The sequence below is a fragment of the Theropithecus gelada genome, chromosome 13, assembly GCF_003255815.1.
Source record: "Theropithecus gelada isolate Dixy chromosome 13, Tgel_1.0, whole genome shotgun sequence".
NCBI classification, from domain to species: Eukaryota; Metazoa; Chordata; class Mammalia; order Primates; family Cercopithecidae; genus Theropithecus; species Theropithecus gelada.
The window spans coordinates 47,745,310-47,762,032 of NC_037681.1; the positions used below are offsets into that span (position 1 = coordinate 47,745,310).

At 53.0% G+C, this 16,723-nt stretch overlaps 3 protein-coding genes across 13 annotated transcripts; 1 reads left to right on the forward strand and 2 right to left on the reverse strand.

Annotated features, from left to right (window-relative positions):
* Positions 1 to 397: 397 nt before the first annotated feature.
* EIF2B4 (eukaryotic translation initiation factor 2B subunit delta) lies at positions 398 to 6,383 on the reverse strand. 6 transcript variants are annotated; one of them, XM_025405707.1, is made up of 13 exons: positions 6,182 to 6,383; positions 5,775 to 5,818; positions 5,318 to 5,453; positions 4,910 to 5,116; positions 4,560 to 4,639; positions 4,278 to 4,369; positions 3,930 to 4,044; positions 3,649 to 3,725; positions 3,360 to 3,462; positions 2,969 to 3,096; positions 2,642 to 2,819; positions 763 to 943; positions 398 to 645 (listed from the first exon to the last, which is right to left on the reverse strand). In XM_025405707.1, exons 1-13 carry the CDS (start codon positions 6,210 to 6,212, stop codon positions 446 to 448), a joined length of 1,572 nt encoding a protein of 523 aa, XP_025261492.1. In that variant the 5' UTR covers positions 6,213 to 6,383; the 3' UTR covers positions 398 to 445. The 6 variants fall into 6 exon arrangements, with proteins under 6 accessions (XP_025261492.1, XP_025261493.1, XP_025261495.1 ...); XM_025405708.1 differs by having other exon boundaries at positions 4,910 to 5,113; positions 6,182 to 6,354; XM_025405710.1 differs by having other exon boundaries at positions 3,930 to 4,018; positions 6,182 to 6,354.
* On the forward strand, positions 6,271 to 12,777 carry SNX17 (sorting nexin 17). Of its 6 annotated transcripts, none has more exons than XM_025405717.1 (15): positions 6,271 to 6,703; positions 7,158 to 7,232; positions 8,537 to 8,654; positions 9,161 to 9,225; positions 9,779 to 9,889; positions 10,003 to 10,093; positions 10,258 to 10,345; positions 10,601 to 10,670; positions 10,973 to 11,065; positions 11,160 to 11,363; positions 11,498 to 11,623; positions 11,763 to 11,840; positions 11,964 to 12,038; positions 12,130 to 12,175; positions 12,257 to 12,777. In XM_025405717.1, the coding sequence occupies exons 1-15, from the start codon at positions 6,641 to 6,643 to the stop codon at positions 12,259 to 12,261; spliced, it is 1,308 nt and encodes a 435-aa protein (XP_025261502.1). In that variant the 5' UTR covers positions 6,271 to 6,640; the 3' UTR covers positions 12,262 to 12,777. The 6 variants fall into 6 exon arrangements, with proteins under 6 accessions (XP_025261502.1, XP_025261497.1, XP_025261498.1 ...); XM_025405712.1 differs by having other exon boundaries at positions 12,130 to 12,171; XM_025405713.1 differs by having other exon boundaries at positions 9,782 to 9,889; positions 12,130 to 12,171.
* A 102-nt stretch (positions 12,778 to 12,879) lies between these two features.
* ZNF513 (zinc finger protein 513) lies at positions 12,880 to 16,437 on the reverse strand. The gene is made up of 4 exons (XM_025405711.1): positions 16,120 to 16,437; positions 15,741 to 15,896; positions 14,110 to 14,697; positions 12,880 to 14,014 (listed from the first exon to the last, which is right to left on the reverse strand). Exons 1-4 carry the CDS (start codon positions 16,172 to 16,174, stop codon positions 13,188 to 13,190), a joined length of 1,626 nt encoding a protein of 541 aa, XP_025261496.1. The 5' UTR covers positions 16,175 to 16,437; the 3' UTR covers positions 12,880 to 13,187.
* Between the last annotated feature and the right edge of the window lie 286 nt (positions 16,438 to 16,723).

Genomic DNA, 16,723 nt, shown 5'->3' on the forward strand with positions numbered 1-16,723 from the left:
CCCAGCTAATTTTTATTTTTTGCAGAGACAGGATTGCTATGTTGCCCAGGCTGGTCTCAAACCTCTGGGTTCAAACAATCCCCCTGCCTTAGCCTCCCAAAATGCTGAGATTACAGGAATGAGTCACTGCACCCAGCCCAGGACTATTTGTTCTCATATTCCTCCTCATACCTAGTTTACTATCTGGCATGTAGATGCTCAGTGAATGATTGATTTGGGTAGTTTTGTTTCTTTATATGGACCTTCAGGTTAGCCCCAATGCACTGGCATGGAGCTAGTTACCTGAGCAGGTCTTCACAAAGGTCTGAGGTTAGTAGCAGGTGATAAAAGGGGTTGTGGAGTCTGGACTCCTAACTTAAGTGGTGGAGATGCTAAAAGAGAAACAAAGGCAGCAGAGTTGCTGAAGGTAGGGACTATGGCATTTATTAACCCTGTGTTTTCCCCCTCACTGGTCACTGCTCTTGACTCGTAGAACAACAGGTACAGAACTGCAAGGGATCATCCCCAGCTCTGTGATCACCAGATCCACAAGCTCTGGGGGAGTCACATCATAGACTAGATTCAACAACCGTAGGGACGCGTGGTTCTGCCAGTTAGCCAGTGCGACATGTTCTCCCCGTTTACACTGCAGATCATCAGGGTCATCTGCAATGGAAGGTGTACCCATTACGTTCTTTTAGAAAAGAATTTCTAGTTTATCTGCCCCTCTCTCACTCTCAAGTCTTCACAGGTAGCTGGAGGCTTCTCTTTTGCCCTACTTACCTAGCTCATTAGAGACAAAGGCATCAGTCTGCACACGCTCACAGAACTTGTATGTTTCACAGCAAACCAGCACTGGTACATTATGGGCTCGAGCCACCAGGGCTAACTGTGCTGTCCCTACCCGTGACATCACAGACCCGTTGGCCAAGAGTGCATGAGCTCCCAATAGCACCTTGGAAACCTGTTTGTTTCACAGGAGAAGGGGAAAAGAAAAAATGTCATTGTTGTATCAATGCAGAATAAAGTCCCCTACTTACAGGACAGCAACATTAAGACAAGTAATAAATCTCAACATGGCCGGGCGCAGTGGCTCAAGCCTGTAATCCCAGCACTTTGGGAGGCTGAGACGGTGGATCACGAGGTCAGGAGATCGAGACCATCCTGGCTAACACGGTGAAACCCCATCTCTACTAAAAAAATACAAAAAACTAGCTGGGCGAGGTGGCAGGCACCTGTAGTCCCAGTTACTCGGGAGGCTGAGGCGGGAGAATGGCATAAACCCGGGAGGCGGAGCTTGCCGTGAGCCGAGATTGCGCCACTGCACTCCAGCCTGGGCGACAGAGCAAGATGCCATCACAAAAAAAAAAAAAAAAAAAATCTCAACACCTGTGAAAAGAAGGGAAGGAAACAAAAACAAAGAGACAAGTAATAAATCTTTTTGTTTTTTGAGACCAAGTTTCACTCTTGTTGCCCAGGCTGGAGTGCAGTGGCACGATCTCGGCTCACCACAACCTCCGCCTCCTGGGTTCAAGTGATTCTCCTGCCTCAGCCTCCACAGTAGCTGGGATTACAGGCACACACCACCACTCCCAGCTGATTTTTTGTTTTTTTTAGTAGAGACGGGGTTTCTCCACGTTGGTCAGGCTGGTCTCAAACTCCCAGCCTCAGATGATTTGCCTGCCTTGGACTCCCAAAGAGATAGGATTACAGGCGTGACCCACTGGGCCTGGCAAGTAATAAATCTTAATCATGGCTTTTCTTCTGTGAAAACATCTTAATGATGGCTCTTCCTCTGTGAAAACACCTGACCACTGACCCATCAAATCTCCCACAGGAAAACTAAACTTTGAAGTTACTTTTGTCTTGTTCCCTCTTCCTGGTTGCTAGTTTAATGTAATGTTTTTGCAATAGCTAGACTGCTGTAACATACTGTCAGTGTTTTTCCAATTAAATATAAACAGGGCTATGTAATTTTTTGTCTTGACACAGGGTTTCACTCTGTCGCCCAGGCTGGAGTGCAGTGGTGCAATCACAGCTCACTGCAGCTCCCGGGCTCAAGCAATCCTCCCATCTCAGCCTCCTAAGTAGCTGGAACTACATGCACATGCACCATGCCCAGCTAATTTTGTATGTTTGTGTGTGTATGTGTGTGTGGAGACAGGGTCTCATTATGTTGAGCAGGCTGGTCTTGAACTCCTGGGCTCAAGTGATCCTCCTGCGTTGGACCCCCAAAGTGCTGAGACTGCAGGCGTGAGCCATGGCGCCAAGCCAGGACTATATAATTCTAATACTTTTAAATAATTGTGGCTGGGCACAGTGGCTCATGCCTATAATCCCAGTACTTTGGGAGGCCGAGACAGGGGAATTGCTTGAGCCCAGGAGTTCCAGCCTGGGCAACATAGCAATATCCCATCCCTACAAGAAGAATAAAAACTAGCTGGGCGTGGTGGTGCACACCAGTAGTCCCAGCTACTCAGAGGCGGAGGTGGGAAGATCACCTGAGCCCAGGAGGTCAAGACTGCAGTGAGCTGTGATCACGCCACTGCACTCCATCCTTATCTCAAAACAAAAACAAAACTAACTTTGAGAAGGTGAGATTACGTCTATACTACTACACTTTTTTACCTCCAACTTTGGAGTCCTTTTCCTCTGTACTCACCTCTGGGAGCACATAGGAGGCTGCAGGAATCAGCAGGTAGGAGGCTGGGACACCAGCACGGACTAGAGAATGTAGCGTGTGCCTTCCTTCCAGCCGTGGCCGGCTGTCCACCACTACCACCCGAAATTGCCGGCCCTCTGTCCAAGCCTCCTGAAGAATTCGTGATACCAGAGATGAGCTAGAGGGAATGAAGAGGAGGATTCAGTTATAAATGTCAGTAACTGATGACTAACTTATTCCCAACTTATTCCCAAAGGCAAATGGGTAGTCCCTTCTTCAGATCATTCCAACTCCCAAATTTGCTCAGTCACAGGGTCTGGACCATACCATCCATATACCAGGATCACATCTCCATTACTGATCTTCTGGTAAGCAAAGCGTGAAATTGCCTGAGCTGCAAGCACAATCTTCTCTTTCACATACCGGTCAATGGCTGCTTGAAGTTCTGACTTGGCCTAAATGGAGCAAAATCCTTAGTGAACAAGAAATGGACACTTTTATCCCACTGATGATCATGCCAGGTGCTTGAATATGTGTATGATGACAGGCCCATAGAGGGCCCAGAGATGGCACAAGTCAGAATGCCCAAACCCTTCCTTAACCCTTGACTAGGGCAAAAAAAAAAAAAAAGACTTATGTTGGCCTTCCCGGGGGTTTTGAACATGTTTCTTAATTCTACCCACAGGTGCATGCCTTCCTTATTTCTCATACTCATCACCTCCTCTTCCCGCTTGGAACTGCCCACACTGGTGATTTCCTTGTTAAGGAACTTGATGGCGTTGTGCATGCTCGCTGACAGGGGACGGCACTGAGTCAGGAAGCTGTAATACAACAGCAATACCTTACATCTGTGCAACTCTTCACAACTTAACAAAGCTTTCACATTAAAAAAAAAGTCTTTAAAAAGAAAACAGAACAGAAAATGAAAACAGAGATAGAAAAGCACGAAAAAGAGTACAAGACAAAGACTGGGTGAGGTGGGAGTGGACTTATAGTGTTATTCCTACCTCATGTAGGGTTTTAGTTTATTCACTAGATCCCTGGAGAGTTCTTCATTGGGTGGTGTTGTGTAATCCTGAATCACCTATAGGGTACACAAGGTGATCTGCAAAACGCTCCTTAATAAAGATCTCTGAACGGGGGCTGGGGATAAGCCTCACTGAGGAAAATGTTCTGAGGGTGGGAGTATTCCCTCTGTCCCCCAGAGGTGACCTTGGGTGACAGAGAAGCTGGGGTAGTGTTGGGGGAGGTGGGGTTGGATTGTAAGAGAGAACAGGATAGGACATACCTGCTGCAAGGCACGAAGCAGGGCAATACACCGGGCATTGGAGCCACTGACCAGGCCCTGGGAGTACTGCAGGCCGAGTCGCACCATGGCTGGGTGGATCACAGAGGATGGGATGCTGATGGGATGGCGGTGTCACATACTTCGAAAGGGAGCTTGAGCATCTACTGCCCTGCCCACCTGCCCCTAATGAAAAGGAACTTCCTTCACTAGCAGATTTCCCCACTTCTTCTACAGTTCTGCCTTGGGTTCATACTTCTTCCTGCAGAGCCCACCTTACTAGACACTTTCAATACTGACTTACTAAAACTTCTCAGACTCAAAAGTTATGACAATCTCATAGGATCCTACCTCATAAACTGGGTCAGAGAGTTTTGTCTGCTGTACTGGGGTAGGTGAGAGAAGAGACTGACTTTGGATCCGTAATCCTTTCGTGTAGGAACCTTGACAAAACAAGGAAACAGGACCAATGGCCCAGAGTTTAAAAATGATGAGATAAAGCTGGAAAGGAAGTGAACAGTAAGACTACTCTGACCCAAGCACCCATCCTTCTCACTTTGCACCCAGCACCTTTCCTCCCTCCAGTCCATTTCCCTAGTCTCTTTCTACCCAGGCACCAAACCCACTTCCTACCTGTTGACGCTCTGGTTTTTTAACAAGCCTTCTCAGAAGCAGGTCATCAACCTGAGGGTACTCAGGGAGACGCTTCACTCCTGAAAGATAATGATCATGTTTTCAGGACACTGTAGGTCTTGAAATATGTAATTTGCTCTTAGGGTATAAGGGGCATCAAGAAAAACAGGATGAGGGGGGAAAACAAGGGAGAATAGAGTAGAAAAGGAAATAGGGATAGGATGATGGGAAGAATTCAGAACTCTGGGTTCCAAGGTGAGAATGAGAGGCGAGAGCTGTTTTACTACAGGGCAGCCTGAGCTGGTGTTAGAATTAGGAGTAAGGGAGGTCTTAAAATGAAGGGAAGATACCTGAGGGGGTCTCTCCAGCTGTGCTGGGGCTGGCCTTAGGAGGTGGTCCTCCTTGTTCCCCTTTTCTTGCCTGTTTCAGGGCCCGCTCAGCCTCCTGCTTGGCTCGACGCTCAGCCCGAAGTTCAGCCTTACTCCGACCAGCTGGAACTTTCTCCCCAGGAGTGCCCAACTGAATGCCCGATTCTGGCAGTTCTCTGGTTGGGCCTACTAAAAGCATTAAAAAAAAAAACAGGTGTCCAAGCTGCAGGCAGGCAATATCCGTGTCCCAGCTAAAACTAGCTTCTCTCCTTGTAAACCTCTTTGCTTTACACACTTGCTCAAATCAACTTTGTCCTGTCTCTCCCTTCTCTCTCCCACCACATCCCTCTACCAGCTCCACACCCCAGCCCTTTAAAAAAGACCCCGCACCTTGACATTGGGCTGCAGATACAGCAGAGCCAGTTTCTGGTTCTGCCCCCTTTTCTTCCTTCCGTTTCTTCTTCTGCTGTTTCTTTTCCTTCCGAAGCTGCAGCTTCTCTTCTTTGGTCATTTCCCTCCCCACTGCCTGAGACACAGACATAGAATACTGCTCTTCCCCAACAATTCCAAAGGGGAACAAACACTATTGGATGCTTACGAATACATGGTTAAATCCCTAGTTCTCCCTAACTTCCACAAGCTACTTGTTACAAGCTTACATCCACTGAGACTGACGTTTCTCCTCCAGGGACAGAATCATATATTGCTAGAGTTGCAAGACCTCTGTAAAATCTCCTGGCTTTACTGAGAAATAAACTGACACGGGATGGGAGCTGGGGCGGAATAAAGCTGGCACAGCCTCCTGCGTAGCGCTTGGCAGGCGGCTTGGGAGGGAAGCCACACTTACCCCAGGCCCAGGGCGAAGCTCCGCCTTCATCCCGGATCCCGAGTCTGCATCAGAAAACAGGGCACAAAGTGAGCCAGACAGACTCCGGGAGGGCTTGGGGGCACTAGCACTCGGCGCAGCCGGCTGCTGGGTTAGCATGACCATGGCTCCGCCGGCAGGCGCGAGGCGAGCCAAAGATCCGCGTGGGGACGCACTGCGCGGTGGATCAAAGGAAAGGAGGGGTCACCGATCCTCCTCACAGGAACCAGCCGGTGCACGGCGCGGGACTGCGCTAGAGACTGTGTAGACCGGCGCCCAGCGTGGCGCTGGAACGGAGCGGCGGGGCCCAAAGGCGCTCAGGGCCCGGCACTAGCTGTCCGGGGCTCGTCGGCCTGCGTACCGGTAGGCAGGCCTGGCTCTTCACTCACCCTCTCGAACAGCCACGGCCACAGCAGCCATCGCCCTCAGTCCTAGGCTCCGCCCGCCTGGTCACGGAGCCGCCCCGCTGCCTCGCTCCGTGGCCGCTGGGTCCACAGCGCCACCTGGGCTGGAGGCTGAGCCGCCGAAGGAGGACGCGCAGCCCTAATCGGACTACAATTTCTGACGGGCCCCGGGGCCCCGCCCCGCACTACGGGTTGCAATGAGGGTCAACTCCACTTTGGGCTCCTTGTCCCGAGAGGTGGCTCTTGCCCTTTAGACTACAGTTCCCAGCATGCCCGGGCTACTGCGCCCCAGAACCGACGTCCCACCGCCTTCCCACATCGGATCGCAGGGCTCCCAAAATGGCGAGTGAGGCTGCGGGGACTCGCTGAGCAGCGGAGGGGGAGCGTGCAGAGCCGCTTCGGCCCTCACAGTCAGGAGCCCGGCTGGGCCGTGCCATAGGGAACATGCACTTTTCCATTCCCGAAACCGAGTCCCGCAGCGGGGACAGCGGCGGCTCCGCTTACGTGGTGAGGAGCGGCCGGAGCCGGGCCGGGCAGGGGCGGGGATAACGGGCCCGAGCCTTCTCGGAGCGGCCTCCGAGGCCTGACCGCCACCCTTCGGGCCTGGTCCTGGGCCGCCGACTCCCGACGGCCTCCCTGGGAGCTCATCTCGTGTGTGTGATTGGTCGCCCGAGCTCCTGTAGGGTAGGCCCTTAGGCCGGGTCGCCTCCCGGAGCTAGGCCCCAGCTGCCCTGTGGGCGTCACTGGCCTCTTGGGCAGGGAGACTGCAACACAAGCGTCCGAATTTCCCCCGGACTGGCTCTTCAGCTTTGGGACCTGGCCCTGGGGAAAACAAGCGAACTAACCCTTGGGAGATTAGCGCGTTACTCCGGCGGAGTTGCCAGGCAACTTCCGGCCAGGGTTCTCAAGGGGGTTGCTCAGACCGCAACCCTAAAATGCTTGACTACTTTTGTGTCCTCAGGCCTATAACATTCACGTGAATGGAGTCCTGCACTGTCGGGTGCGCTACAGCCAGCTCCTGGGGCTGCACGAGCAGGTGGGACTAGCACCCCTGCCTTGAGACAGCTTCAAGCCCTTCCCTACACGTGGGCATCAGTGTCTCCCTTTACCTGCTCTTCTTGTTCCCGTAGACTGTAGTTCCCCTTTAATCACTGCTACAGGGAAGGGTCCTGGTTTATCTTGTTTAACATTTCCGGGAACTCCCTAAGAAGCTTAATGTCCGCGCAACAACTGCCCCTTCCTGTCCTTATATCCTGGTTTTCTGTCCTGTCTTACTGCCCTAGTAGCCTTTACCCCTGCATGGGCAAACCAACCCTTCCCCCCCGACTACCTCCACCTAGGCTGTCAAAGCACATTCCTTCTGTCATCTGAGCGGCAACTTGAAGTTATTTTCCCTGCTTATACAAACGATTCACCGATTTCCTTTTGTGTTCTTCGGCTCATTTCAGTGTGTTTAGCTGTGCCAATTATCGTTATGTATCTATGATGCAATGTTTCTTCTCCTTTCTTACCAGATCATAAACTCTATTTAACTCAGTAGAGTTCTACTGATAATTAGTTATGCAACCCTGAGGAAGTTACCTGATTTTTTCTTTTTTATTTTTTTGAGACGGAGTTTCCCTCTTGTTGCCCAGGCTGGAGTGCAGTGGCACGATCTCGGCTCACAATCTCGGCTCTGCCTCCTGGGTTCAAGCAATTCTCCTGCCTTAGCCTCCCAAGAAGCTGGGATTACAGGCGCCTGCCGCTACACCCGGCTATTTTTTGTATTTTTAGTAGAGACAGGGTTTCACTATGTTGACCAGGTTGGTCTCAAACTCCTGACCTCAGGTGATCCACCCACCTTGGCCTCCCAAGATGCTGGGATTACAGGCATGAGCCACGGTACCCAGCTGTTACCTGATTTCTTTGGGCCTCGATTTCTACACCTGAAAGATGGATTCTTTGATCTGCAGAGTCCCTTTAAGTCCTAAGATACTTTGTGAACAGACTTAACTATTAACTCTGCACTTTATAAAGCCCTTTCCTTCCTGTGAGGGTTCAGTGAACAGTCTTGCTAGGTGGTCAGTGGGCTCCCAATAGGTCCCGGCCCAGTACAAATCCTCCCCATACTGTGGAAGGGCCGACTTGTACACAATAAGATAGAGAACAGCTTATATCTCGGACAGCTCCCTTGAGATGCTACCTCTGTCAAAGGAATTGTTTCTCAGATGACCAGGGTAGACAGGGGAGCAGGGACTGAGGGAAGGGAGGGACACCCAAGAGAACATTATGAGCATATGTAGATTGCCGCATCTCATTTTCTGTGTTTATGTGAAGGGTTGTATCTCTTTCTCTAAATAGCTTCGGAAGGAGTATGGGGCCAATGTACTTCCTGCATTCCCCCCAAAGAAGCTTTTCTCTCTGACTCCTGCTGAGGTAGAACAGAGGAGAGAGCAGTTAGAGAAGTACATGCAAGCTGGTGAGTGGTTGCAGGAAACTAGGTTGACTATATTGAGGACTATGGGGAGAGACTTAAAAACAGCTGGTTCTGTAGAAGGGCCTGATTTAATTTCTAGATCTGGGAAGCCTCTTGTTTGATCTGTTATGCAATTAGCAAAGTAAATAGTCTATGAGGATATGTAACTCTATATACTAGCAGAACAATTTGGGCACTAACATCTATGAGAAATAGTAGTATAACACTAGTCTTAAGATCAGTGGAGAGAACTTAATTTGCATCTGATGTGCTTTAGATTAACATCATTGTTATTTCCCTAGTTCTATAGACTGGACTCACCTAGATGGCAGCCAAGGGTGGGGCAGGTGAAGAATTTATGCAAACAGTGAGTGAGGTGAGGCCAGCTGGGGGATGTGGCAGGCCACCATCAGCCCAGGAAATGGGGTCGGGGGAACCTACTGAGAGGAGGACTGGGAAGCCAAGAGTGAGTCCTAAGTTCCTGTAATATCATTCTCTTGTCCTTATAGTTCGGCAAGACCCATTGCTTGGGAGCAGCGAGACCTTCAACAGTTTCCTGCGTCGGGCACAACAGGTAAGGACTTTGGGTGGGACCAAGATTTAAGGAAAGGACCTTACTGGAAGGTCATGTCTTTTATTTTTTTGAGACAGAGTCTCGGTCTGTTGCACAGGCTGGAGAGTAGTGGTGTAATCTCAGCTCACTGCAACCTCTGCCTCCCAGGTTCAAGTGATTCTCCTGCCTCAGCCTCCCATGTAGCTGGAATTACAGGCGCCTGCCACCATGTCCAGCTAATTTTTGTATTTTTAGTGGAGATGGGGTTTTGCCATGTTGGCCAGGCTGGTCTCGAACTCCTGACCTCAGGTGATCCACCCGCCTCAGCCTCCCAAAGTGCTGGGATTGCAGGCATGAGCCACCACACCGGGCCAGGCCATGTCATCTTAATAACAGAGGAGTAATCTTTTTTAATGGAATGAAACTTCTTCTGTTCCTATGAAATCAAAGAAATCCCAGCCTGTATTTAAGCAGCTGAGAATAAAGATACACAAGGGACCTAGAAATAGAGTTGGGCATAGGTCAAGGCAAGGGACAAGACAGTGCCTCCCATCCCCATGTGTGCTCACAACAGGAGACACAGCAGGTCCCCACAGAGGAAGTGTCCTTGGAAGTGCTGCTCAGCAACGGGCAGAAAGTTCTTATCAACGTGCTAACTTCAGATCAGACTGAGGATGTCCTGGAGGTGAGGCGCTTGTTCAGCACTGCCCCTTTTTCCCCTGCATGCCAGGGTCCTGGGCTTGGAGAATGATTGGAACCAGCCAGTATGATGAGCTATACTTCTATCCCTATCCCCAGGCTGTAGCTGCAAAGCTGGATCTTCCAGATGACTTGATTGGATACTTTAGCCTATTCTTAGTTCGAGAAAAAGAGGATGGAGCCTTTTCTTGTGAGTTTCTCTGGACTTGACTGCTTCCTTGTACTTCCAGTAGTGAGTTTGCAACCCCTCTAACTCCCCACCCCCACCCCCAGAATGAACATTACCTCAGGGCACTTCTTTCTTGATTTCCCTTCCTTTAAATCTCACTACATTTTTTTTTTTTAAACCCATAGTTGTACGGAAGTTGCAAGAGTTTGAGCTGCCTTATGTGTCTGTTACCAGCCTTCGGAGTCAAGAGTATAAGATTGTGCTGAGGAAGAGGTCAGGGCTGGGCCTGGAAGGGGCGGGGTGGGAGGGTGCTGTGCTGAATTGGATTATTGGGCCATACATTGAGACAGAATAATCTGGACAAGGGGGTGTAGTGCTGGGTGTTTCTGCCAGGCCTCCCAAGCTTCCTCCCATTATACCATTAGCCTCTGATAGTTCAGGTTGCTCCTGTTTTGCCCATTTTCCATTCTACCTCTTGCCTTACCCCAGCTTAGCCCCATTACCCCTTTCCACCCCTTGGCCTCACAGTTATTGGGACTCTGCCTATGATGACGATGTCATGGAGAACCGGGTTGGCCTGAACCTGCTTTATGCTCAGGTGAGCTTGGAGCTGCCTCAGAACCCTTCCCCTGAAGAAAGTAACTGGTGACTCACTCTTCCAAGAAAACTGCTATCGTGTTTTTGTTCCCAGTTTGTGGGGAAGTTCCTAGAATACTGTCAGTGCTGCTGGCACAATATCTACTCTCCCTATTTTTATTAAGCTGACAAGATCAAGGACTTACTGCAAAGAGGTCGCTCAAGTGTGGGGCTAGGGGTCAGGCTGGACAGAGGTAATGGTAGACACTTTCCTTGGATTGCTGAATGGGACCTCCTACTGCCTGCCCCTTGTCTCTACTATAGACAGTATCAGATATTGAGCGTGGGTGGATCTTGGTCACCAAGGAACAGCACCGGCAACTCAAATCTCTGCAAGAGAAGGTCTCCAAGAAGGAGGTGAGCCCTGCCTCTGTCTCCCTCCAAAGGGTTGCTTTTTCTGCGCTGTCCCATTCCCCCTCCTAATCTACCCCCACGTGATGACCATTTTCAGTTCCTGAGACTGGCCCAGACACTGCGGCACTATGGCTACCTGCGCTTTGATGCCTGTGTGGCTGACTTCCCGGAAAAGGACTGTCCCGTGGTGGTGAGCGCGGGCAACAGTGAGCTCAGCCTGCAGCTCCGCCTGCCTGGCCAGCAACTCCGAGAAGGCTCCTTCCGGGTCACCCGCATGCGATGCTGGCGGGTCACCTCCTCTGTGAGTCGGGGTAGGAGGGGGAGGCCTGGGTTGGAGGCCTGGCAAGCCTTGAGCTTAGGTATGGGCTGCAGTGTGTCAGGGAGCCAGACAGGTTGGTGAGAGTGAACTCAGCCTAATTCCCCTTCCTCTCCCAGGTGCCATTGCCCAGTGGAAGCACGAGCAGCCCGGGCCGGGGCCGGGGCGAGGTGCGCCTGGAACTGGCTTTTGAATACCTCATGAGCAAGGACCGGCTACAGTGGGTCACCATCACTAGCCCCCAGGTGTGAACCTAGCCTCAGGCCTCCTCTGAAGCACCTTAGATAAAAGTGTAGGGTTTCCAGTACTCAATATGGGAGCCATTAGTGCTGCTGGGCTCAGACTGACCACTCTTGTCAAGCTGGACACTCTTCTTGCCCTCAGGCTATCATGATGAGCATCTGCTTGCAGTCCATGGTGGATGAACTGATGGTGAAGAAATCAGGCGGCAGTATCAGGAAGGTAGGCAGCAAGTGTGGACTGAGCAGTGAGCGGGTGGCAGGGGGCCTTTTGTCCTAGATGTGAGGCTTCTCGAGAGAGGCGGGAGTGATCCTGCCCTCACTGGCACCTTGTATCTGTCCCCAGATGCTGCGCCGGCGGGTGGGGGGCACGCTGAGACGCTCAGACAGCCAGCAAGCAGTGAAGTCCCCACCACTGCTTGTAAGTATTACCTCCTCGTCAGAACCCTGGCTGTCAGCCCTGCCTCGCCTCTCCTAGTGAGTTTCTGACATCTCTGCCTCTTCTTCCCCAGGAGTCACCTGATGCCACCCGGGAGTCTATGGTCAAACTCTCAGTGAGTTCCAGGGTTGGTGAGGTTGCTGTTTGTTAGGGGATCTTGCATGCTCAAGATCTCTGACCCTACCCTGCCTTTGTTACAGAGTAAGCTGAGTGCTGTGAGCTTGCGGGGAATTGGCAGTCCCAGCACAGATGCCAGTGCCAGTGATGTCCACGGCAATTTCGCCTTCGAGGGCATTGGAGATGAGGATCTGTAATCTCCACTGCTTGGATGTCTGCCCTCTACCCGTGGAATTTACAGAAACTTGCCCTGTGCCTGTGTCCCCCAAGCTGGGGAGGGAGGGGTCTTTTCCTTCTGCCTTCCTACCTTCCCCTTTTCTCTTGGCCAGGGGCCTTGTAATGTACCTTTCCTCGTCCCCTGGGCTGGCTGCACAGAGGATTGCCCCTTCTCTTTTCAGAGCTGGCCCTCGATGCCAAATTAGCATTTAGTATTTTGCACAAAGTCTAAGGGACCATGGCTACTTGCCTTGGGGAGGAACCACAACTCCCTCTGGGCCGCTTCTGGCTTCTTGGGGCCATGGGCCAAAGGCCAAGGGGATGGGCAGAGGTCTGTGTTTGGTCTGGCCCAGTTCCCCATCATTAAACTCAGCCTGATTGCTGCCTACCTCTGGTTCCCTCTCACTGCTCCTGCTTCCCCTATCACAGCATGGACTACTATGCTAAGGGTAAGGCCAAATTGCCTGCCATTGCCAATTCAGCATAGACATGGCTTTGTTAGTGTTTCCTTTATTATAAAGCACTGAAATAAGTTAAACAGGTGGGAGGCTGGGCAGTCCCCCAGCCAGTTTGTCCACAGCCCCTGGGAGCAGTGGAAGTGAATACAGGGCCCTTCTCACTGAGCTGGTGAAGTGCATCAGTCAAGGCAAGGCCCCCTGGTCCATATGGCCCCCCGCCCATGGGGTTGGGCTGGTCCTTATAGTGCCTAGGTTAGTCTGTGTGGAGCCCCTGGCCAGCGGGGGAGAAAAAGGTGGCTTCTGGTCCGTCTGTATAAAACATGGGGAAGAAGGACCTAGTTCAGGGTGAGTCTGTATGGACAGCCCGGCTGCCAGCAGTCCCCAGGGCTGGTGGGCCCCGAGAGCTCAAAACAGAGGGTGGGCTATGAGGTGGGGCCCAGCCCTCAGAGGCGGAGAGACCAGGCCCTCCTGCCCCACCGTGGCCATGCACCTTTTGGTGGCGCTTGTAGTTGTCCCAGTGGCCCGTGGTATAGGCGCAGGTGGTACAGCGGAAGGGCTTCTCGCCTGTGTGCCGCAGCATGTGACGTTTGAGGTTCATGCTCTGGTTGCAGCTGTAGTTGCAAAGGCTACACCGAAAAGGTTTGTCACCAGAGTGGATGCGACCATGACGCTTGAGGTTGGCCAGATTGCCACAGGCATAAGGGCAGAGGGGGCACTTGTAGGGCTTCTCTCCTGTATGGACGCGCTGGTGCCGTTTCAGGTTATCCAGATGAGCAGAGGCATAAGGACAGCGGGCGCAGCGGAAGGGCTTCTCGCCACTGTGTGTCTTCATGTGCCGGGCCAGGTGGTTGGGATAGTGAGTGGCAAAGGGGCAGAGGCTACAGGCAAAGCCTTTGTCACTGGGGCCCTGGGGCCCCCCACTGGCACCCCCTCCAGCCTCTCCTCGCATGCAGCGCCCACACATGGCAGCTCCCAGCCGACTGCCCTCACCCTCCTCCAGCTCTTGTCCACAGCCCCGGCAGGTCCAAGGAAATAGCAGCTCTGGCAGTGGTTCTGATCCAGTTCCACAGAGGCCCTCCCCTTCACCCCGCAACTGCCCACAGTCTGGCAGGAAACTGGCACCACCTGGTGGCACATGGAGGCTCAAATCTGGAAGGAGCAGAGCATCTGTGGGGACAAAGACCTGGGCTATGAATCCAATCCAAGCATTCCTAGTGCCAGCCACCCATGTCCCAAGGTCTTTGGTCCCTGGTCTCGCTTACCTTCAGGTCGCCGGGGCACCGCCCCTTCCTGCTCTGTGGGACTGGGAGGCCGGGCTGGTCGTGGAGCACAGCAGCGGAAGCCACAGGTCGGGCAGGGAGGAGTGGGGGGCCCTGCGTGGGTACGCTGATGCCGCCTCAGGTTGCCCAGGCTGCTGCAGGCAAAGGGGCAGTGGGGACAGCGGTAGGGCTTCTCGCCAGTGTGGGTGCGGGTATGTCGTGTCAGGTTGACGAGCTGGGCTGAGGCGTAGGGGCAGCGGCCACAGCGGAACGGCTTCTCTCCGCTGTGTGTCTGCATGTGCCGCTTCAGGTGGCTCGAGTAGTGGGACACGAAGGTGCAGAGGCGGCATGAGTACAGTAGCCGTGGGGGCAGCAGGGGCCCCCCACCCGGCCCTCCTGCCCCACAACACGGCCCCTCACCTGTCGGCCCCCCACACAGCTGGCAGGCTGGGCCTGGCCTCTCACCCCTGGCCTCCCCTGGACCCCTGGCTGGCTCCTCAACTTCACTCTCCGCACTTAGTGCCCGGCCGCCCCCAGACTCATCGTCGCTCAGCCCGTAGGGAAGCCCAGGCCTGGCCCCCAGAGAGTCTCCTGGTGAAACAGACATGAGAAGAGACATCAGCATGGGGTAGGATCAGGCTCCAAACTCTCCCCTTTTCAGTTATGGTCTCCCCACTTGCTTGGTTCCACCCTTAGCTTTGATGATCCCTTTAGTTCCCTCCTAGGAATCAAGTTCTCCCCTGCAGTAATTCCTGAAAATTCAACATGAATTGTCTACCTCTTAGACTGGACTAATCTAGTGATGGTAGAATTGATCTGCATCTAGTTTCACTGAATGGGCAAGGATCAAGGGTTCACAGTGGACCACAGACTGAAATGAATCAATAATGTAATTCTTGAGATAAGAAAGTAAAAATACAGAAGGCAGAGAACCCCAAAACCTTTTCCTAAACTCTATTGCTAAGGCCCCTTTTAGTAAAGAGCTGATATAAAATCTATCTCTGAGGCAAAATTTGGAGGGAAGTGGAGACAATGAAAGTAATGCATGTAATACCACTTGCCGGCCTAAAGAACAGATTGATACTTACATGGATCCCCTCAATGACTTTCAAAAAACATCTTGCATAAATGGATGGGTTAGTGCAGCAAATTAGGGTAGGGTGCTGCTAAGATCACAGGGAAGAGGGGCATGGAAGGATAAAGACAGAAACTAAAGGATAAAGACAAACTAAAACCTCTCAATACAAAAGGAGCTTACGCTGCAGGTGAAAGGGAGTTAAATTAGACGTCAGTACTGGGTTGAATGATTTACAGAGAGTTTGCTTCCCTGAACCGCTCTTAAAAGTAAATACACATAAGGAATGGGCTAGGAAGAGGGACAGGGCATTTAGTTTTAATCAGTTGCTCCATGTGATTCACCCACCCTCCTATTCATATCACCTTTGACCGGGCCTCAGAACTTCACCTCAACAAAGTGATGGAAGTGATTGGACCATTAAACAAATGAAGTCATCTAGCTCAAATGTAAGCTCAACCAGCCCTCGGTTGTGGCAGGAAATGGTGCTCTAATCTGCCTCCCGAAGGGCTGGGGTCTCCAGCGGCCACTAATCCTTAACCAAGTCCCGAAAACCCACCTTCTGAGTCTCTCTCGAAGCCCATGAGCTGGTCACTGTTGCCGTCGCCTTCCTCCTCTTCCTCTTCCTCCTCAAACTCCAGATCCTGGCCTAGTAGCAAATCACTCTCCAATACCAGGGCCCCGGGTCCTTCGTCGAGGGAGTCTTCAGTATCCACTGAAGAGGGGAGGGGGCTTGTGGATTCTCCCTCAAGAGCCAGCCCTCGTGGACTACACTTCCCGTACTCGCTGACCCACTCTGATTACCTTAGTGCCTCGGTGGGAAGCTAGGAGTCTGGATCGCCCACTTCATCCCTCAGGAGTCCCCCTCCACCCTGACCTGAGCCCACTCCACTGACCCCACCCGCGCTCCTCGCCCCTCAAGGCCCCTGACCCCTGACCTTTGACCCCCTCGCATTTCACGGGCTGCGGGTGGCTTTGCTTCCTTCGGGGCATCGTGACCGGCTCCAGCCCGACGCGCCTCCGGCCTGCGGCCGCCCGACCCCGCCCCTCCTATCTCGGCCCGCCCGTCTGCCCTTCCTCTCAGGGCCCGCGGGCCGCCCCCATGCAGCGGCGCGGGCCCTGGGCAGCCCCCGGCCCTGGCCCCGGCGCCCAGCTCAGGCCGCTCCCGCCGCCGCCGCCGCTTCCATTCATGGAGCCCCCTACCCCCCCTACGGAGACCAGCTGGTACCTCCGTACTCGCTTCCGCTTCCGCCGCCGCAGAGCCGCACGGGACGCGTAGTCCATGGGAAGCGGCGGCGGCGGCGGCGGGAGCCTCAATGGCGTGACCGGGAAGTGATTGTGACGAGACGGCGAGCGAGCCAATCAGAGGCCGGGGAGAGCCGGCCGGGGAGCCGCGCAGGAGGCCTCCAGCACGACTCCAGGTTTCAGGCCCGCCAGACCGGTCCCGACCCCTCCCTGAGGAAACCAGGAGAGCATTTCTGGCTCGAGGAGGGGGCGAGGGGTAGCCGCGACGCCCGCCAGGCCGACCTTCCAGCAGCTCGC

What these genes read in the sequence shown, in the direction of transcription:
- EIF2B4 (XM_025405704.1), bottom strand. Translation starts at nt 5,918, where the DNA reads ATGGTCATGCTAACCCAGCAGCCGGCTGCGCCGAGTGCTAGTGCCCCC. An exon ending in AGCTTCGCCCTGGGCCTGGG is followed by an intron (nt 5,454 to 5,774) that starts GTAAGTGTGGCT and finishes TCTGTGTCTCAG; the next exon opens with GCAGTGGGGAGGGAAATGAC. An exon ending in CTTTGTCTCTAATGAGCTAG is followed by an intron (nt 646 to 762) that starts GTAAGTAGGGCA and finishes CTTCCATTGCAG; the next exon opens with ATGACCCTGATGATCTGCAG.
- SNX17 (XM_025405712.1), top strand. Translation starts at nt 6,641, where the DNA reads ATGCACTTTTCCATTCCCGAAACCGAGTCCCGCAGCGGGGACAGCGGC. An exon ending in GCGGCGGCTCCGCTTACGTG is followed by an intron (nt 6,704 to 7,157) that starts GTGAGGAGCGGC and finishes TTGTGTCCTCAG; the next exon opens with GCCTATAACATTCACGTGAA. An exon ending in CAGGCGGCAGTATCAGGAAG is followed by an intron (nt 11,841 to 11,963) that starts GTAGGCAGCAAG and finishes ATCTGTCCCCAG; the next exon opens with ATGCTGCGCCGGCGGGTGGG.
- ZNF513 (XM_025405711.1), bottom strand. Translation starts at nt 16,174, where the DNA reads ATGCCCCGAAGGAAGCAAAGCCACCCGCAGCCCGTGAAATGCGAGGGG. An exon ending in CTTCGAGAGAGACTCAGAAG is followed by an intron (nt 14,698 to 15,740) that starts GTGGGTTTTCGG and finishes CTGTTTCACCAG; the next exon opens with GAGACTCTCTGGGGGCCAGG. An exon ending in GGTGCCCCGGCGACCTGAAG is followed by an intron (nt 14,015 to 14,109) that starts GTAAGCGAGACC and finishes TTGTCCCCACAG; the next exon opens with ATGCTCTGCTCCTTCCAGAT.